General features: G+C 32.5%; 1 protein-coding gene across 3 annotated transcripts in view; it reads left to right on the top strand.

The window, feature by feature from the left end:
• LOC114324520 (neurexin-4) overlaps positions 1–13,498 on the top strand; it is a 167,677-nt gene that overhangs the window by 126,895 nt on the left and 27,284 nt on the right. For 2 of the 3 annotated variants that reach the window (XM_028272379.2, XM_028272380.2), the window contains exon 19: positions 6,073–6,210. In XM_028272379.2, coding sequence (XP_028128180.1) covers positions 6,073–6,210 — 138 coding nt within the window. Of the gene's footprint in view, positions 1–6,072; positions 6,211–8,408; positions 8,657–13,498 lie in introns of those variants that run through there. The other variant, XM_050654017.1, reaches the window with a different exon arrangement.

Below are 13,498 nucleotides of genomic sequence, written 5' to 3'. Positions count from 1 at the left end.
TGTTCAGACTATGAGCGTTGACTGATAAGTATACAAGTAGGTATACTGGTATAATATACAAATATATATTATATATTTATCAATCAACGCTAAGAAGTCTATTGTATGCTATTCTCGTACATTATACCATTGATTGAAATTGTACAAGAAATAAAAGCGAAAACAGTATGGCAACACTGCGAGCGGCAAACATTCAGATGTCACATAGCAAATAAATAAGGTTAGGTCCTACAACTCCTACAACATGTCTAAATTAAATATATAATTATCTAAACAAATAAAACCACAGACTAAAAATGAAGCAGCTAAAAAAAGGTAGAAATACTATAAATAATAATAATAAATAATACTATAAATAAGTAGTAATCAATTATTTTATATATAAAATATAAACGTCAAAACAAAACAAAATGCGCTTGCGTCAACCACAATTCCGATAATCGAAATCTCATCTCGACAGGGTAAATGCTGTCGAAGTGATTTCTATTCACTATTACGATTGTAGAGATTCCGAAGTAGTTATGGAATGCGGATTTGGACTATTTCTATTCGACTTAGCCACTTCTATTCGATTTTACTGACTTCTATCATTGAAATGAGTTACAGAATAGGCTTGATTAGCTCTTCTTCGTCAAATGCTAAATATTGTAGTTTCAAAGTCAAAATACGGGAAAACTATGCATTTTTCGAGGATAACTTGTTAAAACTAATTTAAAGTATTTAAAAATATCTATCTGCGGAAATAAAACAAAGGTCTCTAGCTCAAAAATTAAGTGACTTATAATGAAAAGAATGTCAGGCCCTATTTTTTTCATTGAAAAAGTGATCGGAAGGAACTCCCTAATCACCAACCTAATTAAAATTCGTCTTTGACCTTATTTGGTGTTCTTTATTTATGTATTAGTAATATGCTCTAGAAGTTTGACTGGCTTACAATGATTAGTTTTTAAATAAATGGAGTCAAAAGAGAATAACGAATTTTTGTAGTTTGGAAAAAAAGGCCGTTTCTTCAGAATAGAAAGATTAGAATCAGAGGTACAAAAAAATGTTTAATATAAAATTGTAGCTTATTAAATTTCCAAGAACTTGGTTTGCAAAAATTTTATCTACAGTAAAAATTAAGTGAGCTATTGACAATTAAAACTTGTAATAACATGTAAAAACAACATTTACCAACCCTTTCAAAGTCACCTATTTTTGTGACTGAGGATTTTAAAAAGATGTATTATGAATAGGCATAAAGACCTTGCAAAAACCTACAAAATTCTTTTTTACCAAACTTTTTAAGATAAAAAATAAAAAAGTTACGGGTAAAAAATCAATGTATTTTTTGAAAAAGAAAAAGGAGAAATCCAATTGGAAGCATAATAATGTCAGTTAGCGGTGTGCTTAGTCATTGGCCTTATTTATTCTTCTTTGTTTATGTATTATTAATGGATCCTAGAAGTTTGACTGGCTTAGAATGATTAGTTTTTAAAAAACTGGAGTTAAAATAGAATATCGAATTTTTGTAGTTTGGTAAAAAGTGCCACTTTCTTCAGAATAGAAAAATTAGCATCAGAGATACGAAAAAATGTTTGAGTATGAAATTGTAGCTTATTTAATTTGCAAGAAGATGGTTTAAAAAATTTTTTTCTACGGCAAAAATTGAGTGAATCGCAAGTGAGCTTTTATCGAAAAACATTGATTTTTTCGATATAAAACTGACACTTTCGATAGCGAATAAATCGAAAACTATTAATTTTATCAAAAAAATGTATAGAACATTTTTTGCTTAGAATGAATATTTTTATCAACTTTTACGGTCAAAATATAATATCAAATTTCCACCCCCGAGATGGGGTGGCAACCAGCCCCATGGTAAAAGCGCCTTTCGGCATCATATAGATTTTTTTCCTTGGACTATCCACTAGTTATTCTCAAATTTTCAAGCAAATCGATCCATTCTGTAAAAATTGCGAGGTTTTGTCCTATATTAAGCTTCATTACTTGGACTATTTGTATGTATGTAAGTGTTTGTATATATTTTTAGAAAGTATTTGGAAAATATTGAATATATTGTGATCAAAGATACGGTGTGTCAATGATTGTCTCGTTATAGTATTCCAACGTCGGTATATCTGGAGTTCTTTTAGATGTCATTTTGGTCCCGTGCTTTATGGTTTTGTAGTATTTACTCATCCAGCATCGACAACAATATTGTAGGTACAGCAAAGTAGTACTGTTGATTTCGTTGTACTTATGTCTTTGTTGGAGTATCGGTTTTAACATTTCTTTGAAATATTTTCTTCATTCGGTTCTAAAACTATTTTCTTGCTGCATTTTTAGGTTGTGACATTCTGATTTCTACTTCGGACATCGTTCTCAAAATGATTTCCGAAGAAGAAATCGAAACGTCAAAATAAACGTATTTTAAAATGAAATTGTGACTAATACCCATTGAAAATATTAGATTCACTTTTATAAATCCTGCATTGTTTACCTTATTGCCATTTAATGTTTTTAGTTACCTATAAAACTATCTAGACTTCTAGACCTAGACTGTCCTGTTCCGTAGTTACTCTGTAGTTTTATTCTTTTTTCTAAAGGTTTTTTCTTTTGTGTTCTATTGCTATAATCGGCTTCTCTATTCTCTTCTTCTGTCTTCTTAATATGTCCAACCTTTCTTTGGTTTTTCGTTTAATGCTTTGTTCACAGTCCTTTTCGAACTCCTTGTGTTTTTCGTTCTTTTTCCTATATACAGGGTGATTGATTAGTGGGGTAAAGGTCAATAGATCCGCTATAGTAATAGATAGCAATAAAAGTTAATAACAAAAATGTTGGCCACCGTTGAGCTTCACATTGCAAAATTAGTTAGAATGTTACAGGGTGTTCGATAACACAGTGGCAGACCAAATTTATGTTTTTTTTTTAAGGAACACCCTATAGTTTATTTTATATTCGACATCCTGTTAACTTCTCCATCACAAAAATATAAAGATTTGTTATGTTAGACAGGGTATTTACAAAGTTATAACCAATTTTATATGAAAATCATAACAAGTTCAACTCCCTTTATAAATAAAAATAAGCAAAACAGCAATGGTTTATTAATGCCATATTTTTTTCGTATTGTCAACATTTTCAAGAATGATTGATATTGCTAATTTTATTTATATCAAATACAGGGTGAGTCAAAACGCAAGTAGGTACATTATTTTCTCAGTAATTTTAATTGGAACACCCTGTATTTTATATCACTATTGAAAAGTACCATTACCCTACTTTAATTTTTAGATAACATTCCCTATGTCTAAATTTATTAGTTTTCGAGATATTTTCATTTCTCAATGGACCAGTAGCGTGGCCACCCAAATCACCAGAATTTAATAAACTGGACTGCTTTTTTTTGGGGATACGTTAATAATGAAGTTTATAAAATACCTCCAACAACAAGGGATGAGATGAAAAATAGAATACAAAGTGTATTTCGATGTGTTAATTTACAAATGCTTCGTAGAGCAAGTAGCTCATTCAATGATCGTTTTTGGGCGTGCATAAATGTGTTAGTGGCCGTTCAAGTATTACGTAACGCAGGTTGGGGGGGGGGGGGGGGGTCAAAAATTGCGTTATGCAATAGTTAAACGCCCATTATAATGCGTTAAGTAGGGGGATGGAGGGGTCAAAATCTTCAAACATCGCGTTACGTAATACTTGATCGCTCCCTTAGGAGGTAATTTTGAACACCTTATGTAATTAAATTTAAAAATATTTTATTAAAAGTAGCTTCTAATTTTTTCAAACATGTTTTTTTTTTTGCAAAATGTATTACTGATAAATTATTTTTCGTTCTTTATTTGTTACATTTACATACAAAAATATTTAATTGTCTTCACAAAATGTTGTATTTTGCGTTTGTCTGTTTTTTTTATAAAATTTATTACTAATTTTCTTTCTTTATTTGTTATATTTACATAAAAAGAGTAGTTTTTAATTGTTTCAAAAATGTTGAATGTTGTGGTTGTGTTTTTTTTTGTAAAATGTATTACTAATAAATTATTTTTATTTCTTTATTTGCTACATTGTTCCATTGATTACCGGATTGATAATCAGTAATCGTCATCAGATGGACAAGGAAGATTTTAGAGTGGCAGCCAAGGGCGGACAAACGAAGTCGTGGAAGACCACCTACCAGATGGACCGACGATATTAAGAGAATAGCGACAAACTGGATTGCAGCTGCCCAGGACAGAGAAGGGTGGAGACATCTTGAGGAGGCCTATGTCCGACAGTGGACAAATTTGGCTGTGTGATGATGATGATGAATCGTCAATTGTCAATTCAGTCATGACCTACTTAAAATTTAGATAAATTTAGGCACAAAATAATTTGCTCTGAAAAATGAAAATATCTCGAAAACTAATAAATTTGGACATAGGGAATGTTATATAAAAAGTATGGTAATGTTACTTTTCAATAATGATATAAAATACAGGGTGTTCCATTTAACATTACTGAGAAAATAATGTACTTGCGTTTTGACTCACCCTGTATTTGATATAAAGAAAATTAGCAATGTCGATAATTCTTGAAAATTTTCACAAGAAATAAAAAAATATGGCATCAATAAACCATTTCTGTTGTTCTTATTTTTATTTATACAGGAAGTTGAACTTGTTACGATTTTCATAAAAAATTGATTATAACTTTGTAAATACCCTGTATAACATAACAAAACTTTATATTTTTGTGAAGGAGAAGTTAACAGGATTTCGAATATAAAATAAAATATAGGGTGTTCCATTTAAAAAAAAACGTAAGTTTGGTCTGCCACTGTGTTATCGAACAACCTGTAATCTTCTAACTAATTTTGTAATGTGAAGCTCAAAGTTGGCTACAATTTTGGTTATTGACTTTTATTGCTATCTATACGGAGCGGCCGTGGAGTAACGGCATAATCGCTGGCCTCATACGCCAGTGTACGTGGGTTCGATCCCTGTCAAAGACAAACCATTTTCATTTCCAATAATGACACGAGCCGTCTCACCGTGCCTCGGAGAGTACGTTAAGCCGTCGGTCCCCCTGGGCTAGTGTACATCGACACTAGTTACTTAAAACAGGGTTAAAGATGTAATTGGCGCTGGAACTATCCGAAAGGATCTCCCCGGCAAAAATGCCATACGATATTATTATATTATTGCTATCTATTACTATAGCGGATCTATTGAGCTTACTAATCAATCACTCTGTATTCTGTTGCCATCTTTTCTATGAACTCCCTTATTATTTTGCAATTTCTAATTTATTATAATTGTTATAAGTATTTCTTTATACCTTCCTTCCACAGCCCAATTGTCTACCTCGAATTATGAGATCAGTCTTCCCTGTGTCGGTCTTCCACCCTTCGGTATTGAGTGGACTGTATTGTCGAAAAGCAGCCGTCGTTACAGGGTGCTATCATAAGAACCAGATAAATTCTGGATTGTTAAAGGGGTGTTAGTACTATATCCCTTTTCCTTTCCTATTTCTTACTTGCTGAGACCTAAGGCTTGGCACCGGTCTAGAGGAGTTAAGAATGCTATAATGATGACAGTAATAGTTCCGTATATAATTCCTATTGGGACCGTGCAAGTTCGGAAAAGCGACATCTGGTTTCATAGCTTGGCAACTTTTTTCGCACTTTTAATTATATTGGCCAATCATATTGGTCCTGGATAATTGTCAAGGCCGTAGCCCAAAGAAAATTATAAGAAGAAAAAGTAAGATTTAGTTTATTTTATTAAAAGGTAAACAATTGTGTAGTAAATAAAATTAATTATTAAAATGCAGTACTGCAAGCAAAATACAATTAATTTAATATATAATTATATAATAATTGCATATCATATCAATATTGTGAGCAACACATAATTTTTCTTCTTCAATGACAGTAGGTATGAAATATACGTCAATTTGACAATATGAATTATTTAAGAAAGTTGCAAGATTTCTCTGCTATTCGCGCACGATCGTTTCTCGTATCCCATCCAAGTACTTGCACACCGCGAATAATTAAAAAAAAAATATTAATGAAACTCCATTTCTTTATTTTAGCTAATTTGACGGAAGACTATTGTGGTGTCGAACCCATAACTCATCCACCCGATATCATTCAAACTAGACCACCACCCATTTTAGATGAAGAAAAATTAAGGAGAGCCTACAACCAAGTTAACTCAGCTGTATTAGGAAGTGAGTGTCTATTTCTTGTTATGATATGTTTGTCACTAATAAAAACACTTCAGTAGTTATTACATATACAGTAAGCGCCACGCTACTAGATACATGGTAGGTACCTAATTGCAATGCTTATGGGCTAATCCGGTCCGTTCGCAGGTGTGACTTTCATATCTGTCATGTTACTGTCAAGAAACAATTCAAAATAATTGTTTTTCCATACAAAAAATACATAATTAATATGTGTAAACATTTTCAATTTCTTTGCAACACGAAAATGCAGCAGCTGCATAATACTCTGGTTAAATCGGAGAGTGCAGGAAGAGTATACCGGTTTTGGAGGTTTTTTCCTCCTCATCAGTAGTCCCATATCCTCTTCTCTCCGATTTCTTCAGGCATCATACTTTGGGCCCTTCCGAATTGCAAAAACGAAATGTCACGGATGCACTAGAGCCATCTACCGAAAAACAAAATAAGTTATCAATCGAAGTAGCACAGAAAACGACAATAAATATCGTTCCCATACCACCAGATTGACAACAGGTGGAATACTTTCTTTGGTATAGAGTTTGGTAAAGAGGATATGGGACTACTGATGAGGAGTAAAAAACCTCCGAAACCGGTATAGACTCTTGCTGCACTCTCCGATTTAACCAGAGTATTATGCAGCTGCTGCATTTTCGTGTTGCAAAGAAATTGAAAATGTTTATACATTTTAATTCATTTACTCTTTTGTTGAGTACTAAGGAATCTTTCTTGTTGGAACTTTTACCACGCTGAGCAGATGGGTTGTGAATTATTTAAAATTCTCTCATCTTAATTTCCTCGGCATCCTGTATGATTTATAATTTTTTTAAATCTCGGGAGGTTGTAAACAAAACTTCGATTGATAACTTATTTTGTTTTTACCTAATTAATAGTATAGGCCATTCCATGAACATACGCCTGTTTTGGATTACTTCGATAACGAATATTTTACTGTGCAACATAGCAAGTACGGAAGTAAATGGCGCTAATAATTATTCCAATAAACAACAATGTAATTTGCAATTTACTTTCTTCTTCTTATTTTTCACAGTAAAATATTCGTTGTCGAAGTAATCCAGAACAGGCGTAAGTTCGTAGAATAGGGTATATTGTTACTCTTCTTTAAAATAACTTTATTCAAACACCAAGAATATTACAATACTTTAAAACTTTTATAACTTTAACAAAATGACTGTCAAATACAGCTGATCTATTAATTGTCAACCTTCTATGCTAATATTATACATCTTCTAACGTTCTAAACGTCGCTAGACTAGACATAAAAATAAACATTGCAACAAGTGAAGGGTCCAGGACTGTAATAGCTCAATGTTACTACATATATGTGTAGTAGGGTGGCGGTTACTGTATAACAATTTTGTAGTAGTAGTAGTAGTAGTAGTATTTAGATGTATTTTAGTATCGTTTCATTAAAAAATTAGGGTTTATGCTTATAGATCCCTTTAACTCTGCTTTTTAAGTGCAGGGTTGTAAAAAAAAAATTGGTAAAAATTGACTTTTTTCGGTAACCATCTGGTAGAAATCGATCATACTGCAGCCAGTTGGCTTATTGTACATCTTTTAATTATTTATGATAACCATTCCAAAATTCTGAAGCCTTGTACTAGCTTGTACCATACGTTTTAGAGTCACTTGGTAGTCTCCAAAAAGGGTTGCCACCTGCCATCTAATGCTTTCGCAAGCATGTAGGGTATGGCTGACTGTTTCAGGTTCTCTACTACAGAGTCTGCAACTTAGTCTCCATGAAATATTCCCATCGTATGTCATGATTGGCGCAGTCCCATTAAGAAAGCCGGTTATGACTCCGAGCTGATTCCTGTTTCTTTTCCCAAATACCTTAGTTATATTAGCTCATATACGTCCAATACACATTTTATCATGCCCTTTGCCGGATATATAGTATATTAAACTCAAAATTAAAACAGAAAATTAGGTGGGATAATATAAATGAGAATTAATTATGAAGTAATTAATAAATACTGCTTTCTTCCGTGTGATGGTTACTTATCTTCGCTAAAAGGTTACCGAACAGAGCTGCTCAGTAATCCTTGCTGGTTATCGTCTGGTTAAAAATTTACTGCATGTTCTTTATAATATATGCGTTCTTACATGTGAATTAAATGGATTTGCTATGTTCTTGCATATTAAAAGAAATTTATGGAAAGTTCCAGGAAAAGAAGTACAAAAAGGAGCAACCAATATTACTTCCCACTGATAGAAGAAAAAGTGCTGTTCTTGAGCTTGTGAATAAGTGTAGCAGGCATACAAATAATGTAGAATTACACAATTTTAAAAAATCGTGTAAATGTAGGTTAGATTTAAATAACAAAATTGTAGTTGCATGATGGTATAAATTTGTGAGAGGAAAAACTATTAAAAATCAAAAAATAAAATTTTATTAGAGCAAGAATAATATTTATTAAAATAGCTTGATTGAATTTTTTTTAAGATAAAATTGAAGAGTTGCCCCAAGTAGAAAGGTTTGTTACCTCGAAGAATTATAATACAGTGATGAGCGCGCTAATAACCGGCAAAATAACGCAAAAGATGTAAAACATAATAAGTTGTGAGATAAAACTAGTAGAGGTGGAAAATTTAATGGTGGGCATTATGAAGACAGTATGAGGGATACAAAACGAGCCGCCTAGCGGCGAGTTTCGTATAGAGTACGAGCTTCATAATGATAATTAAATGCAAGTGGTATACACGATTTTTTGCATAATCATTCACAACAAAAAATATATTCAAATTTATTAATTTTGTAACGCAAATAAATTAAGTAGTTTGTCAGTTTGTTTACATATTGAGAACTGTCAAAGCGTATGTATCTGACTCGCCATTGGTCACTACGTGTGTGCCACCTTCATCGCGAATGCCATATCGCGATTCTACAGGGCTTTTCATTCACAGTCATTTGTTTCGAGCTTCTGTCATGTGTCACATAATATTAATATATCTACGTGATACGTTATTGGCATATATCAATGATACAAACCAAAGACGTATGACGTAAATATATTAATATTATGTGACACTGTGACAGTGGAATCATAATTGATATATTATGCGCTATGAGCTTCGCTGGTATCGCCACCTACCTAACGAATTACTAGTATAACTTTCGCCGGAAATTTCGCTGGAAAGAAAAACAGTGTTGCCTATCCTCTATGAGTTTCGCTGGTATGGCTGGTATCGCCATCTAACGGATGACTAGTGTTCCTGTTTCGACCTGAAATTGAAAGAGGAAAGGATATAAACAAATAATAATTGTTTCAAACTTATTATTTAATTCTTATCGTGTAATATTTACAACGTAAAGAAGTCATAGGGCTTTTCATCGATTGTCATTTGTTTCGAGCTTCTGTCATGTCACATAATCTTAATATATCTACGTCATACGTCTTTGGTTTGTATCATTGGTATATACCAATAACGTATGACGTAGATATATTAATATTATGTGACACATGACAGAAGCTCGAAACAAATGACTGTGAATGAAAAGCCCTATTGGATTGTAATCGATAATTAATATCAGTAAGAACAGAATTTATTATTCATTATGATTATTTTTGAGATTTTGCTTATCTTTTTGAAGTTTATGTTGACAGCTAATATTAGAAAAAATTAATTATGCAAAAAATTTTAATAATTTAATATAATTATACACTGAGCGGCACAAAAAATGGCCACCCCACAAAATGGGTAATTTTTGATGTCGTGAATTTTCTAAATCTGTTGTCCGATTTAAGTGATTTTTTTAACATTTTATAGCCTTATTCTTTAACAATATCGCTGTAATAAAATTATTGCTACACAGGTAAATGATCATTGTATACCGGGTGTACCAATCAAACTGTGTCTTATTCTCAAAGTTCACCACACTCTGTGTAATATTCTAGCATTTATAAAATATTGAAATTAAAACCCAACTATAGCCGCAGGTTTTCTTAACATTCTGTTTTTTGATTCATTCGCTTATGTTGGATAATAAAAAAGTTAGGTACTTTAACAACTAGCCATGTTCTTCATTAATACAGGGTGTTTCTAAATAAGTGCGACAAACTTTAAGGGGCAAATCTGCATAAAAAATAATGGCAGTTTGCTTTATAAACACATGTCGGCAAATGCTTCGTTTCCGAGATACTGGATGTTGAATTATTTTCTTACAAACTGACGATTTATTTATTGCTCTAAAACCGGTTGAGATATGAAAATGAAATTTGGTAGGTTTTAAGATACAGTTATTATACATTTTTTGACATACAACTAAGAATTTTATATTCACCATTGGCGTGCATGCGGGTAATATTACCCGTCGTATTACCCGTATGCGCGCCAATGGAGAATATAAAATCATTAATTGCATGTCAAAAAATGTGCAATAACTGTATCTTAAAACCTACCAAATTTCATTTACATATCTCAACCGGTTTTAGAGCAATAAATAAATCGTCAGTTTGTAAGAAAATAATTCAACATCCAGTATCTCGGAAACGAAGCATTTACCGACATGTGTTTATAAAGCAAACTGCCATTATTTTTTTATGCAGATTTGCCCCTTAAAGTTTGTCTCTCTTATTTAGAAACACCCTGTATTAATGAAGAACATGGCTAGTTGTTAAAGTACCTAACTTTTTTATTATCCAACATAAGCGAATGAATCAAAAACAGAATGTTAAGAAAACCTGCGGCTATAGTTGGGTGTTAATTTCAATATTTTATTATATGATAGAATATTACACAGGGTGTGGTGAACTTTGAGAATAAGACACAGTTTGATTGGTACACCCGGTATACAATGATCATTTACCTGTCTAGCAATAATTTTATTACAGCGATATTGTTAAAGAATAAGGTTATAAAATGTTAAAAAATTCACTTAAATCAGACAACAGATTTAGAAAATTTACGACATCAAAAATTACCCATTTTGTGGACTGGCCATTTTTTGTGCCGCTCAGTGTAGTATAATATTTCCTAAATATTAACTTATGCATTTATTGCACTTAAATAATTAATTAAGAGCGTAAACGTAAAATTTCGAGCCAACTCTTTTTAAATGCATTACTTTTTTTCGAATCCTGAGAGAACCAATAACTATATTTGAAAAATTTAAACGCAGAATGAAAGACTACATTATTATGGAGGGTCAAAAGTCCCTGAAAATTTCTGTTTACTTTAATTAGTTACAGGGGTGGAAAAAAGAGAAAATTTAGTCTGATTTTTAATTTCAAATACATATTTCATTCAAAAGAAACTTTTTGTTTATTCTAAGGAACTTTCGGCCCTCGCAAATAATGTAACTTTATGCTTAGCGACACGAAATCTGTCGAATACACAGTTACTATTGTAACCAGTATTTTGGCACTCTTTAATAAACAACTTTCGTGAGACATTTAGTAAAAATTATATGTAACTCTTAATGCAGAACGTCAAATTTCCAGTAAAAGTTTTACAGACTTGTCACTACTGGCGCTCGCGAATTTTTAATTATCCCCTCTACCTACGAGCTCATAGCGTATAGTATGAGAATAGAAAAATTTACATTATATTCTTTCCTATCTTTATACGTAGCAGATGAGTATGTCAACTGATACTGTCACTGTCGCAGTGGTAAAATTTCCAAACTCCTCTGATACGTCTAAAGTTGGGAAAGAATCAATATAATGTAAATTTATAGGTTTCTATCGTTAAATTTCTCACCTCTACAAGTTTCATCTCTTTTTATCTCACAACAGTATGTTTTCCATCTTTTACATTATTTTGCCGGTTATTAGCGCGCTCATCACTGTATAATGGAAAATAAATTATTTTATTTTAATTTGTTACTCTACAGTCTACAGCTTCTTCCCATTAACTCACATTTCGGTTGCTGTAATTACCTGGTTCGTTTGTTTTTTTACCCAATTCTTTGCTCCATAAGTGTACTACAATGACATGTTCTGTATCTGTCTATATGCAATCTGGGCAGTTTTCTGATAGCAGTTCTTTCTGGTATTCTTCCCACTTTTCTTCTGATACGTATTGTATCTGGACTTTTTCGTGGGTATTTTTCCTTAAGATTTCAATAGCTTCAAATATTCAAATTTTCTTATTCCTCCTATGTATTTGTGCATATTATGTTTCTTCCCACATATCTGCATTATGTTCATGCTTTTCATATACATATAGAATTTTCTTTTCTTCAATATTTTTTTAGTTTCTTTGTTTAAAGTAGATCTGAAAAAACCAGTTGATACTGTTCTGATATTAAAACTATGGGAAGTATTACGAAACTCGAAAAAGGAACATATACGTGACTTCTTCTTCTTCTTGTAGTTCCTTGTCCTATCGGAGGTTGGCTATTATCACAGCTATCTGTACCTTATTTCCGGCTGCTCTGAAAAGATCTACTGAGCTGCAACAATACCACTCAGGTAAAACTTAAGGCATACAATTTCAGTCAGGAAATTCTTCGTTTTTCCATGGATCTTTTACCCATAATTTTACCTTGCATTATGAGTCTTAATATCTTATATTTCGCACCTCTGGTACTGTGGCCTAAATATTCCAGCATTCTTGTTTTGATGTTCTTTATGACCTCGCATTCCTTTTGTAGCCTTCTTAACACTGCATTTGTAACTCGTTGGATCCATGGTATTTTCAAAATCCTTATATAGCGCCACATCTCAAATGCTTGCAAATTCTTTATATTATCCACTTTTAGTGTCCAGCTTTTCATTTCATACAACAAAGTCGAGAACACGTAGCATCTCAAGGCTCTTATCCTCAGCTCCAGAGGAAGGTCTCGATTAACAAACATTTTTTTCATTTTTGTAAATGCTTGTCTTGCAATTTCAATTCGTGTTCTGATTTCTCTACCTTGGAATTTCAATTCGTGTTCTGATTTCTCTACCTTGGTCATGTTTTCATTTACCCAGGTTCCTGGATATTTGTAGTTATTCACTGTTTCTACTTGCTTTCCCTCGATATCTAGCCTTCCTACTGTAGGTTGTTTAGAAATGACCAAGAACTGTTAAGAGGAATATTACGGATGAATAAAAGCAAGGTTTGTGGAGCAAGCGTTACTGCTTTTACTTGTATAGAAGTGTTTGAGAACCTGACGTTGTAAAATCCATTAAGTTAGCACGTCTTAGATGTAATCAGGGCCTTGATTCTAATTCATATTTCGACTCGAAACAAGTCGCAATCATTATGGCGACGTTGAAATGCGACTGTGCGAGCCTTGTGGATTTTAGTTGAACTAACGAAA

The sequence above is a fragment of the Diabrotica virgifera genome, chromosome 6 (assembly GCF_917563875.1).
Source record: "Diabrotica virgifera virgifera chromosome 6, PGI_DIABVI_V3a".
Taxonomy (NCBI): Eukaryota; Metazoa; Arthropoda; class Insecta; order Coleoptera; family Chrysomelidae; genus Diabrotica; species Diabrotica virgifera.
This window is presented reverse-complemented; position numbering and strand designations above follow the sequence as displayed.